This window comes from Dreissena polymorpha, chromosome 5 (genome assembly GCF_020536995.1).
Source record: "Dreissena polymorpha isolate Duluth1 chromosome 5, UMN_Dpol_1.0, whole genome shotgun sequence".
Taxonomy (NCBI): Eukaryota; Metazoa; Mollusca; class Bivalvia; order Myida; family Dreissenidae; genus Dreissena; species Dreissena polymorpha.
Window position 1 is genome coordinate 113,367,999 of NC_068359.1, and position 18,605 is coordinate 113,386,603.

At 35.4% G+C, this 18,605-nt stretch overlaps 1 protein-coding gene across 4 annotated transcripts in view; it reads left to right on the forward strand.

Annotated features, from left to right (window-relative positions):
- LOC127880948 (plexin-A4-like) overlaps positions 1-18,605 on the forward strand; it is a 159,386-nt gene that overhangs the window by 36,521 nt on the left and 104,260 nt on the right. For all 4 annotated transcript variants that reach the window (XR_008049823.1, XM_052428460.1, XM_052428459.1 and 1 more), the window contains exon 4: positions 6,176-6,304. Coding sequence is in view for 3 of the 4 variants with exons in the window: in XM_052428460.1 (XP_052284420.1) it covers positions 6,176-6,304 (129 nt within the window). In the remaining variant the exon portion in view is untranslated. The remainder of the gene's footprint in view (positions 1-6,175; positions 6,305-18,605) is intronic.

The window sequence follows — 18,605 nt, forward strand, 5'->3', positions numbered from 1 at the left end:
GCATCGCAGACATTCAATATATAGGATCCAAAAAATTTACGTGGGGGGGGGGGGGGGGGGCATGCCCCCAGACCCCCCTTGATTTGGCTACTAAGTTTTCTTCCTTAGCGCCAACCTAGTACATATTGTCATAAAACCCATGCACACTTGCGTCAACATTCTTAATACAAAATCATAATAACATATAACAGGTTTTTATGCTACCCCAAAAATTTTTGGGGGAGCATATAGTCGCTGCTTCGTCTGTCCGTGTGTGTGTCTGTCCGTCCGTGCACAACTTTTGTCCGGGCTATTTCTCAGCAATTAATGACCGGAATTCAATTAAACTTTATGGGAAGCTTCACTACGAAGAGGAGATGTGCATATTATCAGCCAGTTCTGGTCGGATGATTTTTCACAGAGTTATGGCCCTTTGAAATTTTCTATAAACAGTACATATAGTGCAATTCTTGTCCCCCCAACTACTAGAAGTTTCCTTTTATCTGAATATATAGTGCAATATTGTGACATAAAAAAACTTTTGGGAGCATCACCCGTCTCCGACGGTTTCTTGTTTTTTACCAGTTTGGGAATCCAGGGGCCATATCTTTTTGGATTGGGACAAATCACGTCGTTTTGACTAAGTAAATTGGGAAATTAATGTTGTTGTGTTTTGGCTAACAAATGCTTCAAAACTGAGAAAACAAGTAATTTCAATATAACATTTACCCTTTCAGTGCGGGAATGGAATTTTGAAGGCCTTTGCAAACAGTTTGGATCCAGATGAGACGCCACAGAACGTGGCGTCTCATCAGGATCCAAACTGTTTGCTATTCTGATAGTATTCTTTGAAAGAAAATCGAAGAAAATGCTAATTTTAGAAATTCAGCAGACAACATTTTAGCAGACGACAAATTTCCCAGCATGCAAAGGGTTAACTAAGGTTCAACTTACAGAGCCTGATGGGAGATGAACTAAATGTTGAGACTTATTATAAAGAAAATGTTTGGAAATTTTCAGTTTGGAATCTTTTGGTCCCATTGGGAAAAATATATACTTTTTCCTGTTGGGAATGGGACCTTCTAAAGGCCCCAAATTTGAAGCAAAAACATTATATAATGTAAAATATTACAGGAATACCCATCTTTTTCGGGAGTATGAAATGTATTCCATTGAATTCATTTATAGACCCTTTTTTAATATTTAAGTGACATAAACAGCTTATCTGTATAATGTATATAAATGTTTACCAGGATGAAACAGCAGACATAGGATTAAGTACATACACATTTACAGTCATATAAATATATAAACACTGTGGTCAGCACATGTCTTGCATGGGAAGGTCACAGCAGCTGTTTAAATGACAAATATTAGTCTGTGAATAAGTTTCCTATATCAAGGCTTGGCCTGACATGTTTTTGGATTCTTTCTGTATGTAAATAAGCATGACATTGATATCATTTTATGACACTTGATATAGTTGTTCCTGTTTGGGTTCAAATAGTTTGGAAACAATGATGCTGTTTGTTACATTTCAGCATGCAATTTGTTTATTATTTCATCACCCCTAGTACAAGTACCTATCTAGTTCTTTTACATATGTATGGTTAGTGCATTGTTACACTGAAGTGTTGATTTATCCAGTATTCTGTCCATAATCCTGTTCATGTCAAATACCATTTTGATTCAGCATTGCTTGGCCATCACAGTGATAAATCTTTAGGACTGTGTATGTCTATTTCCTGGTATATTTTGTCTGAAACTAAAAAAATTCAAAAGGAATGAATGATTTTACAACTCTACCGTGTTGATAACTTGACGCACAGCACATTTCTTGATTCTACTGTATGATAAATGGATGATACCATAAAATGATGACATTAATTTGAAACTAATAGGCCCATATTAACATTTAATTTGTTCAAGAATAGTTTTAGGACATTGAATTTGTCAGGAACAGCAATGAACGGTTCAAGAACATTTTTTACGAAAATCCAAAATAATTGAGACCCCATTTCATTTTAAGCTCGTGCTCATGGTGAGCTTTTGTGATTGCTTTTTGTCCGTCGTGCGTCGTCCGTCGTGCCTCGTCAACATTTTGCCTCGTGAACACTCTTAAGGCCACATTTATTGTCTGATCTTCATGAAATTTGGTCAGAACATTTGTCCCAATGATACCTAGACCGAGTTCGAAACTGGGTCATGCTGGGTCAAAAACTAGGTCACTAGGTAAAAAAAGAAAAACCTTGTGAACACTGTAGAAGTCACATTTGATGCCCAATCTTCATGTAACTTTGTCAAAATGTTTGTCTAAATGATATGTTTATTGAGTTTAAAAATGGTTCCGGTCCGTTGAAAAACATGGCCGCCAGTGGGCGGGGCAGTATTCTTTATATGGCTATAGAGAAACCTTGTGAACACTCTAGAAGTCACAATTTTTGCCCAATCATCAAGAAACTTGGTCAAAACATTGGTTTCATTGATATCTCGGACGAGTTCGAAAATGGTCCAGATCGGTGAAAAAACATGGCCACCAGGGGGCGGGGCAGTTTTCCGTATATGGCTATAGTAAAACCTTGTTAACACTCTAGAGGCCACATTTATTGTCCAATCTTCATGAAATTTGGTCGGAAGATTGGTCTCAATGATATCTTGGATAAGTTCGAAAATGGATACGTTTGCTTGAAAAACATGGCTGCCAAGGGGCGGGGCATATTTCCTTATATAGCAATTTATGGCTTTATATGGCTATAGTAAAATCTTGATAACACTCTAGAGGCCACATTTATTGTCCGATCTTCATGAAACTTGGTCAGAAGATTCACCCCAATTCCGCGACAAGTTCAAAAATGATGCTGGTTGGTTGAAAAACATGGCTGCCAGGGAGCGGGGCATTTTTCCTTATATGGCTATAGTATTTATTTAAGCCTTGTTACACTACGCGACCCGTGATTTTTGCCTAATTTGCGAAGTCAAGGCGGGCATTTTGCTTTTTGGGTGGAAAATCACCGCGATTTCACGTGACTCGTCACTCCGACGTCGCGCGAGAGCAAGATAATCTTCGCGCTAAATTCCCTCAATGTTGTGGTGATTCGCTGCGATTCGCCGCAATTCGCCGTGATCGCAGTGACAACGATGACTCGCCAATTCATGCATAGAAACCGAATCGTATCGATAACTTTATACATGTACATAACGCTTCTAATGTTCACAATTATCCGATAATCCAACATCAAAAAAAATAATCTTGAACATTTATGTCGGTAAATATGTTTGAGAATTTCATTAAAACAACCATATGACTACGCCATTTTTCAGAAGTGTATAGAGTACAGCGCATAATGTGGGACACAGCTTCACTGGACGAGCGTATTTAAATTTAGATTGATACAATACGATCTTACAAAAAAACGTTTTATTGCGCCATACGCCTTCATGTAAAAACGTTTTCCTCCTGGAAATTGTGCTATTAATGCATTATATTATCAAAACATTTTTTTCACACGTAAAGCGTTGTAACAAATTAATATACAATTCAAAACAAATATACCATAAGTATAAATGTTCCGTTTAATTCCCAAATGAGAATAAAAATTTATAATCCGAAACACACTTCCGATGTTTTAATGTTAACACGACGTTTACAAATTTTGCTTTCAATATAGTCATCATGTACATGTATATTTCCCGACAAAAGAGCGCGAAAATTATGCGGCAATGTACAAGGTCAAGGTATACGAGTGTGCAAGTATTGATTTTTTATACAAACTGCGTAGCGCAGAGAACATTGAATTCTGTTGATTTTGGTTAAATGTTTCTTTGGTATTTTTAAAACAGTTATATCGCCAACAATTTGATATTTCTTTTAATGTCAATTCAAATCAAACACGCCTTATCCGTATCGTTACTGATAAAAGTAAAACATAATACCTTGACTTGTATAGTTGTTTTGTTGTGAGAGACCATCTGAGTAAACGCCGAAAAATATATCCAAAATGTTATTTTTTTGTCAATGCCATTTGATCCATTATCGCACTTAATTGGCAGCGCCATCCTGTTGTTTCTGTGATTGTCACATCTTTTAACAGTTTTAACACGTACAAAGAGTGCCAATTAGACACTTGAACAAACACTATCACCCGCTGGACAGTACACACTAAATAATCAAATGTTGAGGGTTTTTGTTTTTGGCGTGAAACCCAGAGAAATGCATGTGCATTATACATCATCATAAATTTATTGAACTCTGCGAACGCTAACTGCTACGTTGATATACTCGTGTTTTTTTTTCCAGCAAAACAAACACAATGTTTAACGGCTTTAATATATAGGCAATGATGTAATAACAACAAATTATTTACCACGATCTCATAATAACATGTACTTAAAAATAGAACAGTAATGTATTTCCGATTTCCCGCTTATCAAGCGTTATGAATGTATGTACAACGCTCGGAAAGTAACGCGAGTAACACGAGTTATCCGCATTGGAGCATAAAACAGAAAATAAATAAGTATAGCATCTTTTAGTCCAAATAATTAGATGTAATCTACCGATTACATTTAACCTTTAAATGAAAGCGTTACTTAAACAATTTCCCGTGTTTTAAGGCGCGAATATTTTGCTAAACACTGTTAACAAAAGGGCTACACGTTATAATTCTTAATGAAATGCAAAAATAATTATTAACATAATTAATAATGTCAATTAACACACACGGTAAGATCAAAGTTTAAATGGAAAACTTATATCATATTTATCGTAAATTACCAAATTATTAGTTTCGTCTAAATCAAATACCATGTAGAGAAACAAGGTATTTATAACAGACCAATGACGAAACACTATGCAACTTTCAATTTACACAGTGCTACGCTACATGTATATTGCAACAATATGGAATTTGAACAGTGGTAGTGTATTCGGGCCTGGAATATAATTGATTGTAAGTTTTAATAAACATTCTGCTAATGCAATTAGTTAAATAATGTTTACATGTTATGTTAAATAATTATTGCATGATCATTCTTCTGCGCTGTTATATTAATTTGGAGCCACTAAAGCTTCCGACATTACTTCATCACGTTCATGTCGGAACGGGAGTATTTTAGCTAATACGCCCATTGCATACAACAACAACAAAAGCTTTATTATTGCAATATATAATGTAAGTGTATACATATATGTTACATGTACATGTAATGTAGTGTAACCCTTAATGTAAATCTCTTAAAAAGGTGAACCACGGCGGTTTGCGGTGATTTGCGGTGATTCGCGCTGATTGCGTAACAGCGAGATACATCGCAAGACGGTCGCCGAGACATCACCCAAATTTTCTTGTCGCTCGGATTCACCGCAATTTGTCACGTTGCATCGATTGCGGTGATGCGAGAATCGCGGCAAAAATCACGGGTCGCGTAGTGTAACACTCTAGAGGCCACATTTATTTTCCGATCTTCATGAAACTTGGTCAGAAGATTTGTCCTAATGATATCTTGGATGAGTTTGAAAATGGTTTCAGTTGCTTAAAAAACATGGCCACCAGGGGGCGGGGCATTTTTCCTAATATGGCTATATATCATGCTTTAGTAAAACCTTGTTAACACTCTAGAGGCCCCATTTTTTTGTCCGATCATCATGAAACTTGGTCAGATGATTTGTCCCAATGATATCTTGGATGAGCTCAAAATGGTTCCGGTTGGTGGAAAAACATGGCCGCCAAGGGGGCGTGGCATTTTTCCTCATATAGCTATAGTTTAACCTTGTTAACACTCTAGAAGCCATATTTATTGTATGATCATCATGAAACTTTGTCAGAACATTTGTCCCAATGATATTTTGGACAAGTTCGAAAGTGGTTCCAGTTGCTTGAAAAACATGGCCACCAGTGAGCGGGGCAATTTTCCTTATATGGACTTATGAATCTTCATGAAACTTTGTCAGTATATTTGTTCAAATGATTTCTTGGATGTGTATGAAAATGGTTCTGGTCTGTTGAAAAACTTGGCTGCCAGGGTGTTCACTAGTCATGAAAGTTGGTAAGAACATATTGTTCTAATGACATCTTGGGCTGCACAGAACAGGTCAGTTCCTTTGAATCTCAGGTGAGTGACTTTGGGCCTTTCAGGCCCTCTTGTTTGTTGTCATCCACAGTTATTGACTATTACTTTATGCCGCTTTTTCTGATTCCAGATGACCCTGGATACCCAGAATGCAGGCACCATCTATGAAACGTTCGATCTTTCTGCGGGTGAGGAAATCAAACCAAACATGTTTGTCAACCCAACCAACACCCACCTGTATGTGATGTCTGATACCAAGGTATGTACCTGCTAGCAGCGTCCAGCAAAACAACTGTGAGTCAAACATAAGCATTGGTTGGTCATTTATTTGCTTAACTTTGCTTTATATTGAGCTATATTTGCGGTCAGAATTGTTAAGCATTGGTCATACATCCTCCTTAAAACATGAACATCCTTCTGCGAAAAACAGGGCTCAATGCATGGGCATCAAGTCCCAGATTAGCCTGTGCAGTTTGCACAGTCTAATCATGGATAACACTTTGCCCTTAAACTGGATTGCGCTAAGAAGAGGCTTCCTTTAAATGAAAAATACCATAACAGTGGAAAGTATCTTGACTGATTAGCCTGTGCGAACTGCACAGCCTTATCTACAACAACACTTGATGCGCAGTCATTAAGAAACGATTTACAAGAGCACAGCTGAAATGTTTTTGTATAACAACTTCTTCCCATTTATTGTATTTAATTCCAATCAGGAATGTACCTGGGTGGTCCGTTACCCAATTCTGTAAATTTATTACACTTTTTATCAACATTCATTTTTATTGACATTTGCAGTCTTGTACCCATTGTTTTCATAGATGTCCACTTTTGTTTCTGTAATTATGTCCCTCTTCGAAAAAGAGGAGGTGTATTGTTTTGCTGGATGTCGGTCTGTGTGTTGGTAGACCAGTTCGTTTCCTAACAATAACTTGTCCATGAATTCACTGATTGGCTTGATACTTCACATGTTCATTGGCCTTGGACAGGAGATGACCCCTATTGAAATTGAGGTCAAAGGTCAAAATCACTGTCAAAATTAATGTGAAAATCGTTTCTGATCAATAACTCATCAACCAATTGACAGATTTGCTTGACACTTCACATGTTCAATGGCCTTGGACAGTTTATGACCCCTATTGAAATTGGGGTCACTAGGTAAAAGGTCAAGGTTACTGTCACAATAAGTGTTGAAATAAATTGTGATCAATAACTAGCCAATGAATTGAACAAATGGCTTGATACTTCACATGTGCATTGGCCTCAGACCTTAAATGACCCCTATTTAAATTAGGGTCACTAGGTCAAAGGTCAAGATCACTGTCACAATAAATGTGAAAATTGTTACCGATAAATAACTTGTCAACAAATGGATCGATTGGCTTGATACTTCACTTGTGATACGTGATACTTGGACTTGGGACAGTTGATGACCCCTATTGAAATTGGGGTCACTAGGTCAACAGTCAAGGTCACTGTGACATACGTGTGAAATTGGTTTCTGTTCGATTCGTCTTCAAAATATTGTGTGATGGTTGTCAATGCCCATTTTGAGAGGAGGATTCTGTCTCATGGAGATTTTGTTTTCATGAGTGTCTAATATCATTGAAACAGTTGTTCATTTAATGAGGTGATTTCAGTTTTGTTTGCCTAACAAACATTGTTTAAACGTTTGTAAACATGACAGCGTAAAACTTTTTACTTCACTTACTGAAATGACTCAAGTGAAACATTTATATATTTAAGAAATCATATAGCTTAGTGATATGGGGATGTTGATGTAACATTATCTACCTCAGGTTTAAGGTGATGATATTGTGGATAGTGTTTTACACCAGACAAATGATAAAAACTTCTGTGGTTACATAAGCTCATTCTTCCTAGACTGCTTAGTGTGTCAAGTATGTCGCCTAACATAGCTTACTCAATGATACACAATAAATCATGCTTAGAAGGAGTATATAATGCAGTTTCTCTTTGATGTAAAATAAACCTAAGCAGTTTTGTATATACAGTCACATTGTTTATACTGTACTTCAAGGTGAAGAGTTCAACAAAATCACCAACAGGATCTGGTTAGAGTATAATCCAGAAATTTCTAATTAGCCCAATAACAATATATTTTTAATAAATTTAATTTAAGAAGATGTTTTGTGAAGATATTTGTGTCAATATTGAAAAAGGCTTTGGAAAGGTTAACAGTGTATTATAAAATGTTAATGTTCTATTAGTTTGTTTAAAAAAGCATTATGATGACCAAGGGCTAATTAGATAGTTGTATAAACTGTTTAAAATGCCTAGTAAGAAGGTTACAATTCTTTGAGTAAAACAAAACAGTCTGTTCATTAAAAACAGCTGGTTTAAAAACCCTAGGCTGTATCCAGATCCCGTTGTGCAATAGAAACATTTCAATGAGACACATCCAGTAATTGTATCTATATTACCGACAGCTCTAATGAATCAATATGCAAAAACATTGTGCTTAGTGGTGTTGTGTTACTTTACATTTATGTCACTTGAATTACGTGTTTTGCCTGGGTCACTGCAGATAAACACTGACTGAAGCGCTCCCATGCATTCTTTACATAGTTTTATTTGGAATTAATTATGTAAAAGTAACAAAATCTTGAATGGTTTAACTTAACATTTTTAGGTCATCTATTTTGTGAAAAAAAATTATGAGCTATTGTCATTACCTTGGCGTTGGCGTCCGGTTAAGTTTTGCGTTTAGGTCCACTTTTCTCATAAAGTATCAATGCTATTGCATTCAAACTTGGTACACTTACTTACTATCATGAGGGGACTGGACAGGCAAAGTTAGATAACTCTGGCGTGCATTTTGACAGAATTATGTGCCCTTTTTATACTTAGAAAATTGAAAATTTTGGTTAAGTTTTGTGTTAGGGTCCATTTTATTCCTTAAGTATCAAAGCTATTGCTTTAATACTTGCAACACTTACCAACTGTCATAAGGGGACTGTGCAGGCAAAGTTATGTAACTCTGACTGTCATTTTGACAGAATTATGTGCCCTTTTTATACTTAGAAAATTGAAAATTTGGGTAAGTTTTGTGTTAAGGTCCAATTTTTCCTAAAGTATCAAAGCTATTGCTTTCATACTTGCAACATTTACTAACTATCATAAGGGGACTGTGCAGGCAAAGTTATGTAACTGACTGGCATTTTGACGAAATAATGGGCCCTTTATACTTAGAAAATTGAAAATTTGGTTAAGTTTTGTGTTTTGGTCCACTTTACCCCTAAAGTATCATAGATATTGCTTTCATATTTAGAACACTCACAAACTATCGTAAGGGGAGAGTAAAGGACAAGTTGCATACTTCTGGTTGTCATTTTTACAGAATTATGGCCCTTTTTTGACTTGGTAACTTTGAATATATGGTAAAATTTTGTGTTTAGATCCACTTTACTTCCAAAGTATCAAGGCCATTGCTTTCAAACTTCAAATACTTTCTCTTACCTGACATACCACTATAGACTCCATCCAAACTATCCCCCCGAATCCCCCCTCATTTTTTTTTTTTAAAGATCATCTAAAAAATGACCACCACACCCTCACGCTATACCCTCCCCCCCCCCCAAAAAAAAAAAAAAAAAAAAAAAAATTGTGTGTGAAACATTTTTAAAAAACACAAATATTTATTTGTATTATTTTATATTTGAAATACGTCCAACCATCCCACCCAAGAATCCCCACCCCAAAAACAAACAAAAAATTATTTTTTTGCATTTTTTGTTTTGCTTTTTTGGAAGATAATGTAATAAATGACCACACCCTCACACTATACACCCCTCTCCACTCCACCCCTCCCTCCTTTGTGATTGAAATTGAGATATGTTCCGTCACCTTTAAAAAGAAAAATAGATGAGCGGTTTGCACCCGCAAGGCGGTGCTCTTGTTCTTTTTTGCAGATTACAGTCTTTATTGCACTATTATATTGTTTAATCTGTTTAATATGTTGAAAAAAACATGACTTTATGCTGTTTCTAGACATCAGCCCAGGCTAAAGTTCTTATAACAGAGGCGTCAAAGTTCAGGATTATGCCTGAAATCAGGATTTTGGCCCTTAAGGACCAATTTTGATATTGATGTAAATCAGAGAATTTTTTTCTGGAATTTTAAGATTATTGTCACAAAATGTCATCTTAAACACAAATTATTTTACTTTGACATAATGTTTACCAAGTTATATACAATTGTAAACAAAGTTACATAAGTTATTTACAATAGTAAACAAAGTTACATGAATTATTAACCCTTCTTTGCTCTTGCCCCAAAACGCTAGGCCTATTTTCAGGATTTTAGATTTTAGCCAATTGACACCCCTGTAAATAAGGACAACACTTTCCACCTGAAAATTTCATTTAGAGTGACTTATTTTATACACAATATTCTAAAAAAGTTTGAATGTCATCCCTGATAAGCCTGTGCAGAATGCACTGGCTGATCTGGGGTGATTCATAGCGCACATGCATTAAGCCTTGTTTTCTTAGAACTCATATATTTTCTACTGAGTAAATGACCTAAGGAGAATGATGCAATAATATATGTATTCCTGAAAAAGCTACTTTTTGGAAAAACCCACTAATCTGCGGGTACAAATAAACATGACCCATTTATAATCCTTTCAAAATCACACACCGTATCAACCGTTATTATTTAAAGGAAGCTATCATTGGTTGATATAATGGACCATCGTTGTTTGTACCGGGATGATTAGTGGGTTTTTCTAAACTCGTGCTTTTCTGGGATCAGTCTATTATTGCTGTTATTATGATGGGTGGTTTTATTTACATACAAGTGCACATGTAGTTTAATTCTTGTTGATTCATGGATATGCTTATTTAACCAAACAAGTAAGCAAAATTGATAATGCACTTTTAAAAATCTGAAATAACTAGAGGTAACAACGCTGTTACTGTATGGGTGGATTTATGTGACAATATTATGATCTAAATATGGCCATGTTAATTGACTTCCCCTGAAACTCTTATGTAAGAGTATAATATGTCCATTCTTCTAAATATCCAATTTAATACACCTTTAATGCCAGTTACACATTTAAATGTAATGTAAGATTGAATGGTCTTATTGTATGAAAGTGATGGAAGGATTAAGATTTAAAATGCTTTATTAACATGACCATGACTCTTAATGTCTTACAAAGTGTTGTTGTTGTTTTTTACAGTCTTTAAACAGAAATTAAGTCCTATGCCTTACAACTGTGTAGAAGCATTTTGATAAGTTTTGTATCTAAATGCCTGCATTCAATGTAAAAGATTTTGTATATACGACTGTTGACTTGTACTTCAAATATATAGAGATTTATTTTGGCATGTTATACAAATGCATAAGAGGGAACAACATCAGCAGGTTTCATGGTTTACAAATATTAGTAATTTTTCAAAGAAATAAAATACCACTTCTTAAGAACACATCACTGTGTCGGTTCACATCTCAAAGTCTGAAAAGGTCCACTTATATATATATATATAATGTTTTTATAGCAGCGCTGTAGCCACGCTGGGGCACACCGAGGCAGTTGCCTCGGCTAACATTTGCAGAGCAATGTTGAGATTACAAGGAAAAACAGGAAAACTTTTATGTCAAAGAATAAAATCTATTATAAGAAATTGAGGCAATTTAATGAATTCTAGGCACTAGGATTTATGATATTCACAAACAAATATTATCATTGAGTACAATTGGTTCATGTTGAGGCAGATAATTATTTCAATTTAATAACTTCAATTGATGCCAAATGGCTCAGTAAAACGATTTGGAAAATTCGTTTATTAAACAAAGCGTTGCACTGTACACTTCGATGGTATAATCATGGTGGACATCCGAACGTACCGAGCTAGTATCTGGTGTTTTTCTGCCAGGTCTGGGCCTTTTTTGACCTAGACACACTTCGGGTGGTTAGCGTTTTCGGCTTTTTTGGTATTCTCTTTTTTATGGCCGGCATTGAGTTAAATCCGTGACCGTTTCAGGTTGTAAGAATCTTTGTTTACATCAGAATTTTCAAATTATGATATCACGCGTATTAAACCTTTTTGATATAAAGGAGTTCAAGTCTTTTCTTTTAATAGTCAATGTTGTTGATGATAGACATGACAGAAAATGATGACGCAGTGCTATATATTTTTACACAAGACAACTGAAAAAATGGCCAGAAACTTTACTGATTTAAGTTAAATATAAATTTTGTACTCCTCATGATAATCAGTACGTCCCTGTGACGAAATCGGTAACGCGTCAGACTCTGGATCCATTGACCACTTTTATATTGTCACTGTGTTGGTTTGAACCCCAGTAGGTCCAGTTTTTTTTTCCAAATAACTTTTCCATCAATGATCCTTTTTATATGTGCTTATGATTGAACACGCTTTGGATTTAATGTATTTAAACATTAAAAAAAAAGAGCCCTATGGTGCTTTCAAGCTGTAAATGGAAAAAAAATCGTCCATGAATTTTTTCACTGTGAACTTGTCTGAACTACAAAAGGAAGTTTGCGAAAGCTGATTTGATGTAAACTCAAAATTAAAATTTATAAAAAAACTCATAACGAATAATATTTAAAGTAAATATAATGTTATTATATAGTAGCATGTCAATGGTATCGCTTTAATGTTTGTGCATAAACACATTCCAGTTGATCGAAAACAAATTCTTGAAATGTGGGATTAGACTGGAGACAGGAGAGTTGAATTAGCATTCAATAAGATTGATATTTAATAGTTGAAGAATAATAAAATTAAAACATGTTAAGACAGTGAACAAGGTTTTCATAATATATGAAACATTATTCGCTAACATGTTTGATTGATCGGTTTACTTCATATTATAAGGTAGATCTATATTATTTTAGTATTTCAATAATAAATACATACAGCACATATACATATTATGGCTTGTATATGATAGCTGCGTCTCAATTGTTTCCTTTTTCTATCTGACTTCAAATGAATTATATGACTATTTTTCTGTAGTAAAGGTTGTTACATCATTGTCACTTCAAGCACCGTTTATGGTAACAGAATCTTAAATTGACTTGTAGCAGATTTGTTTGTTAACTTTATTGATACTAAACGGTCATATGTAGCGTCCACGATTCCGATAATTTAGGTATAACATGTGGTTTAAATGACCTTTAAAACGCACCAGAGATGGTCTAGGTATAAAAAAATTTCAGGGGGGGGGGGGATGCCCCCGGACCCACCTAGCATGACCTAACATACTGCCTCGGCTAAAATTTGGGTCTGGCTATGCCACAGAATAGCATCACATGTTACCATGTAACAGTTTCAATTATAATTGCACTCATTTAAGAGGCAGTTAAGGTTTTCCAAGGCTAAAAATCTTTGTTATATTAACAACTTGCAGCTAGGCAATTATGGGCTGCCACATATGATTGCATAGCTCTCAAGAAAAAACATAGTTGCTCTTCTGAGATGTCTGGAGGGAAGGAAGCTAAGTCCTTGAAGGCTATGGCACTTGTCTGCCCTGGGTCTTCAACACCTAGAGTGGCATGGTTGTCACTGACGAATCTCCCATCCTGATGTGGGGTGTATTTGACTCATGCTTGAATACACTGTTACATTCTTCCCTTTGCCTCCCCCACACTCATTAATACGTTGGCTTTTGCCTTTCTTATGCTGTAAGACTCTTTTTAGCACATCACTATAGTGAAAATGCCATATATGAGAACAATTCTATATTGGCAATAGATACAAGTACAATATTTTGATGCAGTTTTTTGTGTGCCTTTCATCAGTGGCAAAAATGTGTTCCGAATTTTGCATGGTGTAACTGAAAAAGTATAACTGCAGTTTGGAGACATTTAATATCCATATTCTCTGGATGCATGACCTTTACAGTTTTATATTGTTTCATTAACACAAAAGTCTTATTCTATTTCTTAAAGCATCTGTAATGCGGGTTCAACCTTTAGGAACAATATTACGCCATTAACATCTTAATGGTGATCTGACACCGTTTTATAAAAAACACACACTTTGTGGCAAGTGCTGAGTCAGCCTTTTTAGCTCTTTAACTGTCCTTAGCTATCAATGTCATGCATAGCTCTCCACAGGGAGATAGCATTCAAGCATTTAATGCTTTGTGTTTTTAGCTATCATGCGCTGCCCTTAAAAGGTTCAACTGATACGGCTCTATGAAGTGGACTGGTTTTTTATGAAAAACAGTTGACAGTTCAGCCACTGCATGTTCAGCATTATCTCTGAAGTTTGTTCTTGAAATGGTTTAGTTTTTTATTTCATCATATCTGTCCAATTGTGCTTTAATTTAACCCTTTACCACTTAGATACGTATTTAGACGCATTTGTAGTCCCTTAAAAAGTTAGATTTAAATTAGTACCTTTCTTACTAAATTCAAGTTGTAAAGGCTTTATTTCCAACCCTTAAATACTAATGAGCAGCATACAGCATGAAACCTGAACAGACTGCGAGTTACTCGCAGGCTGTTCTGGATTTATGCTGGTTCCATAAGTCATTTTCACTTTGCTTCTTATGGTGGAACGGTTTAAGATTTAATGTTTAGCTAGTTCCTTAAACAACATGGGCACTGATTTAAATTGTATACCTGTTGTTGAAACCTGAAAAAAATGGTGTTCTTTTCAAAACTGTGGTATGGTTGATGGTATATTGTTAGAACACTTTATTTTGCTGGAAGCAGAAGCCCACACTAGTAGGTATTTCTTCAAATTTATGAGCAGTGAACCCCTGCCCAGTCCATCATATAGCTGATTAAATTGCTTTAAAGATAAGAATCACTACCTCTGACAAGATACAATGACAGATTTCACATTTCTGTAAGGGCAGTCTCCACCCCTCATGTGATAAACCCAGTAATTTATTGCATATTTGACAATCTTGAAATGCAACTGCCTGCTTATAAGATACCATAGAGAGTTTTGCCTTAGGCCAAATGTTTTTATTAAAATGATTTTTCAGATTCTTTTTCTTAAAATGTCGGGTAGGAGGACGGAAAAAAAAAAAAAAAAAAAGATGGGTGACCAAATATGCACTAGTTTTAAAAACGTTATGGTATGAAGTTCTTTTTACAAAGCAACCACAGTAATTTTTTTCAAACATGTTTATGTGCAAAATGATCATAATCAGACTGTAGGCCTTGATGTGCAGCTTTTAAATTAGTTTGAACTTTTAAAAATATCTTAACTACTTCAAAAGTTATGCAATTTTTTCACTTGTCTATAATAAACTTGTTGGTGATTTTTTGATGTTTTTTTCACAATGAATCCATATGTTGCATTAAAAATACTTTATCTCAACAAACAACCAATAAGCTATTGAGGTTTAAAAGAAACATTTATAGTTTATTGTCCAGTAAAAATCAATTACGCAGACAAATACAAATAGCATAATAAAACGTTTTTAAGGGGGTTCACTGGCCCAAAAAAAGTTGTCGCCACTTTATCGCGGTGTGAAAACCGCCGGTAATTCTAACTTAATCAATAAGGACAATCATTTAAGGACCCTTACTACATTAATGAATAATGGCATTTACTATATTTTTTATTACTCTGAGAAGTATGTTAATACATAAATATATGTCCGAATTTTAACATATCCGAAATATAGTACATTGAGTGAAGGACCTACTTTTGATTTCAGAAATAATTGGTATCTTAATTAATATATATCGTTCCCAGAACATTTTAATAATGGAACTGTTAAACACAAATGCCTGTTGAAACAAGTTAACATGTGTTTTTGTCATGGTTTTGATTAAAGAAATAGCGTCCCTAATAATCGTTATAATTATTGATCTTCGTGACAGTTTATCCCAGGATAACATAATTGATAGTTCAATATCATAAAGGAGCTGTTAATCCGATAATAACCCCATAAACTTGACTATTTTATTTGGACATTCATGGTTTGAAATCGTTTTAAAACTGTTGATTTTGCGATTTTTGAACTTTTTGTACGAAGAAGTTCGGAACAAAACCGATGTTTCGTACCCATTGAAAATAACGAAAAAACACATATTATATGCACAAATGCGTCACTACAACTACATTAAACAACACATCAAATTTTATTATGCCCCCCTTCGAAGAAGAGGAGGTATATTGCTTTGCTCATGTCGGTCGGTCTGTCGGTCTGTCAGTCCGTCCACCAGGTCGTTGTCAGATGATTACTCAAGAACGCTTAGGCCTAGGATCATGAAACTTCATAGGAACATTGACCATGACTCGCAGATGACCCCTATTGATTTTGAGGTCACTTGGTCAAAGGTCACAGGTGAAGGTCACAGTTACTGGAAATAGGCATTTTAAGGATTTAGCATGGTTCAAACAAGGGAAACAACTACCGTTTATGCATGTTCTTTTTGTTACAGCACTTTGCTCATGTCGGTCGGTCTGTCGGTCCGTCCACCAGGTGGTTGTCAGATGATAACTCATGAACGCTTAGGCCTAGGATCATGAAACTTCATAGGAACATTGACCATGACTCGCAGATGACCCCTATTGATTTTGAGACACTTGGTCAAAGGTCAAGGTCAAAGGTGAAGGTCACAGTTACTGGAAATAGGCATTTTAAGGATTTAGCATGGTTCAAACAATGGAAACAACTACCGTTTATGCATGTTCTTTTTGTTACAGCATTTGCCTCCCTTGTAATTTATTTAAATTTTACCAAATGTAAGGCTTACTGTATTTTGTAATGCATTGTATCAATAAACATCGGGCACCACCACCACCACCCACCACCCACCACCACCACCACCGTTGTTCACAGTGACAAAAAACGTATTCAGACAATGGCTGCTACTACAACTTATAGCCCATATGGGGGGCATGCATGTTTTACAAACAGCCCTTGTTCTCTAAAATATGACCGTATTTGTGCGTAAAACATGGAATGTTTAAAGTTGATAGGCGTAAATGGGTTTCGCATTGCGAGCACCTGTTAAATTAAAATCGTTCTTTTCTTATTGCTTTCATAATATTTTTTAGTCATTTTAATACTATCAATTTTATAAAATTATAAAGAAATAATAAAATATTTACTTACAAATCGATTCCATTCAGGATTTCATTTGACGGTTGCATAATTATTGGGAATTAGCAGACTTTGCTGATGAAAGCGTTGTAGCGTTCTTCAACTTCTTGCACAAACAATGATGGCGTAGCTGTTGGTAAATTCCAGCACATGTACACAATGAAGGACGTTCACGTATTAATGTAGGTAATAAAAATTGGGTTTATTATGATGATTTTTAACTCATTTGAACTTTTTTCTAAAACCTTGCAAGCGTTTCGTGTTTAAAAGCCACCTTTTGGCATCCGAAAAAAAAAAGATTTTTTTTTTGGTTTCGTCAAAAATTGGAGTCGGCGGGTCCGAAAATCATTTTATTAAAAAATTCTGGCCTTAATTGGCATGTATCTATCTCAGTTGGCCGGCTCGAGCCCTCTTGGTTTAGGGTTAGATGTAAGACATACCCTCAAATGCAATGTCCATTGCACTAAAATGTTGAAGGTTTTATGTAGTGTTTATAGATACCCTGTAATCAAAAAAGCAATAGGCTGTCAAGTTAAAGAGTGCACCTATATTTGGTAAGAGTTGCTGTACTTCTACTTCTTAATGCCTTCATATTTTTGCATAATTGATTTGAGTTGTTGAGAACTTGCTCTCTAAATAGCAGCTCATATTCTGGATTTGCACGTGTTAAAATTCTCTAAAATATTATGTACCGATAAATCATAAACACTTCTCAATGTACATGTATGGATGTATTTGAATTAACATGAACAATTATCCTATTAATTAGCATTACTAATATGTGTTTGGCATTAAAAATAACACAATTATTGCTGAGATGTGTGTCAAGCAATTACATAGTGTTATTTTACCATAAAAGCATGAAAGGCAAATTCCTGTCAGTTCACTTCTCTTTTGAAGTGCATTACTTTATCTTTCACAAATACCATAAACATGTTTATTACACCTTGCTATGAGCAACTAGCTGTTGATGTACAGCCAGGTTTAACATTTACATTCATGTCCATACTTTGTGTCAAGGTATTTATGGAGCTGATGGTGTGATATGACAAGATTACATCAACAATGAGGATGTTTTGGGCCATAAAATATTTTTATGTGGGAGTAATCAACTGTGAACTGATAATTGTGATATTGTTACTGTGTTGGTCTCATAACCCATAAATGTGCATGGTCCATAATGATGCTTTTAAATATATACATGTTTTTATGCCCCCCCCCCCCCCCCGGTAGGGTGGCATATAGCAGTTGAACTGTCCGTCAGTCAGTATGTCAGTCTGTCCGTCCGTCTGAAAAAACTTTAACGTTGGCCATAACTTTTTATACCCCCATTACTGGTTATGGGGGCTATATAGGCAGTCACTTTGTCAGTCTGTCGGTCGGTCTGTCTCGAAATTTCATCCGATCTTCACCAAACTTGGTCACAAGTTGTATCTCCATGATGTCTAGGTCAAGTTTGAATATGGGTCATGCCAGGTCAAAAACTA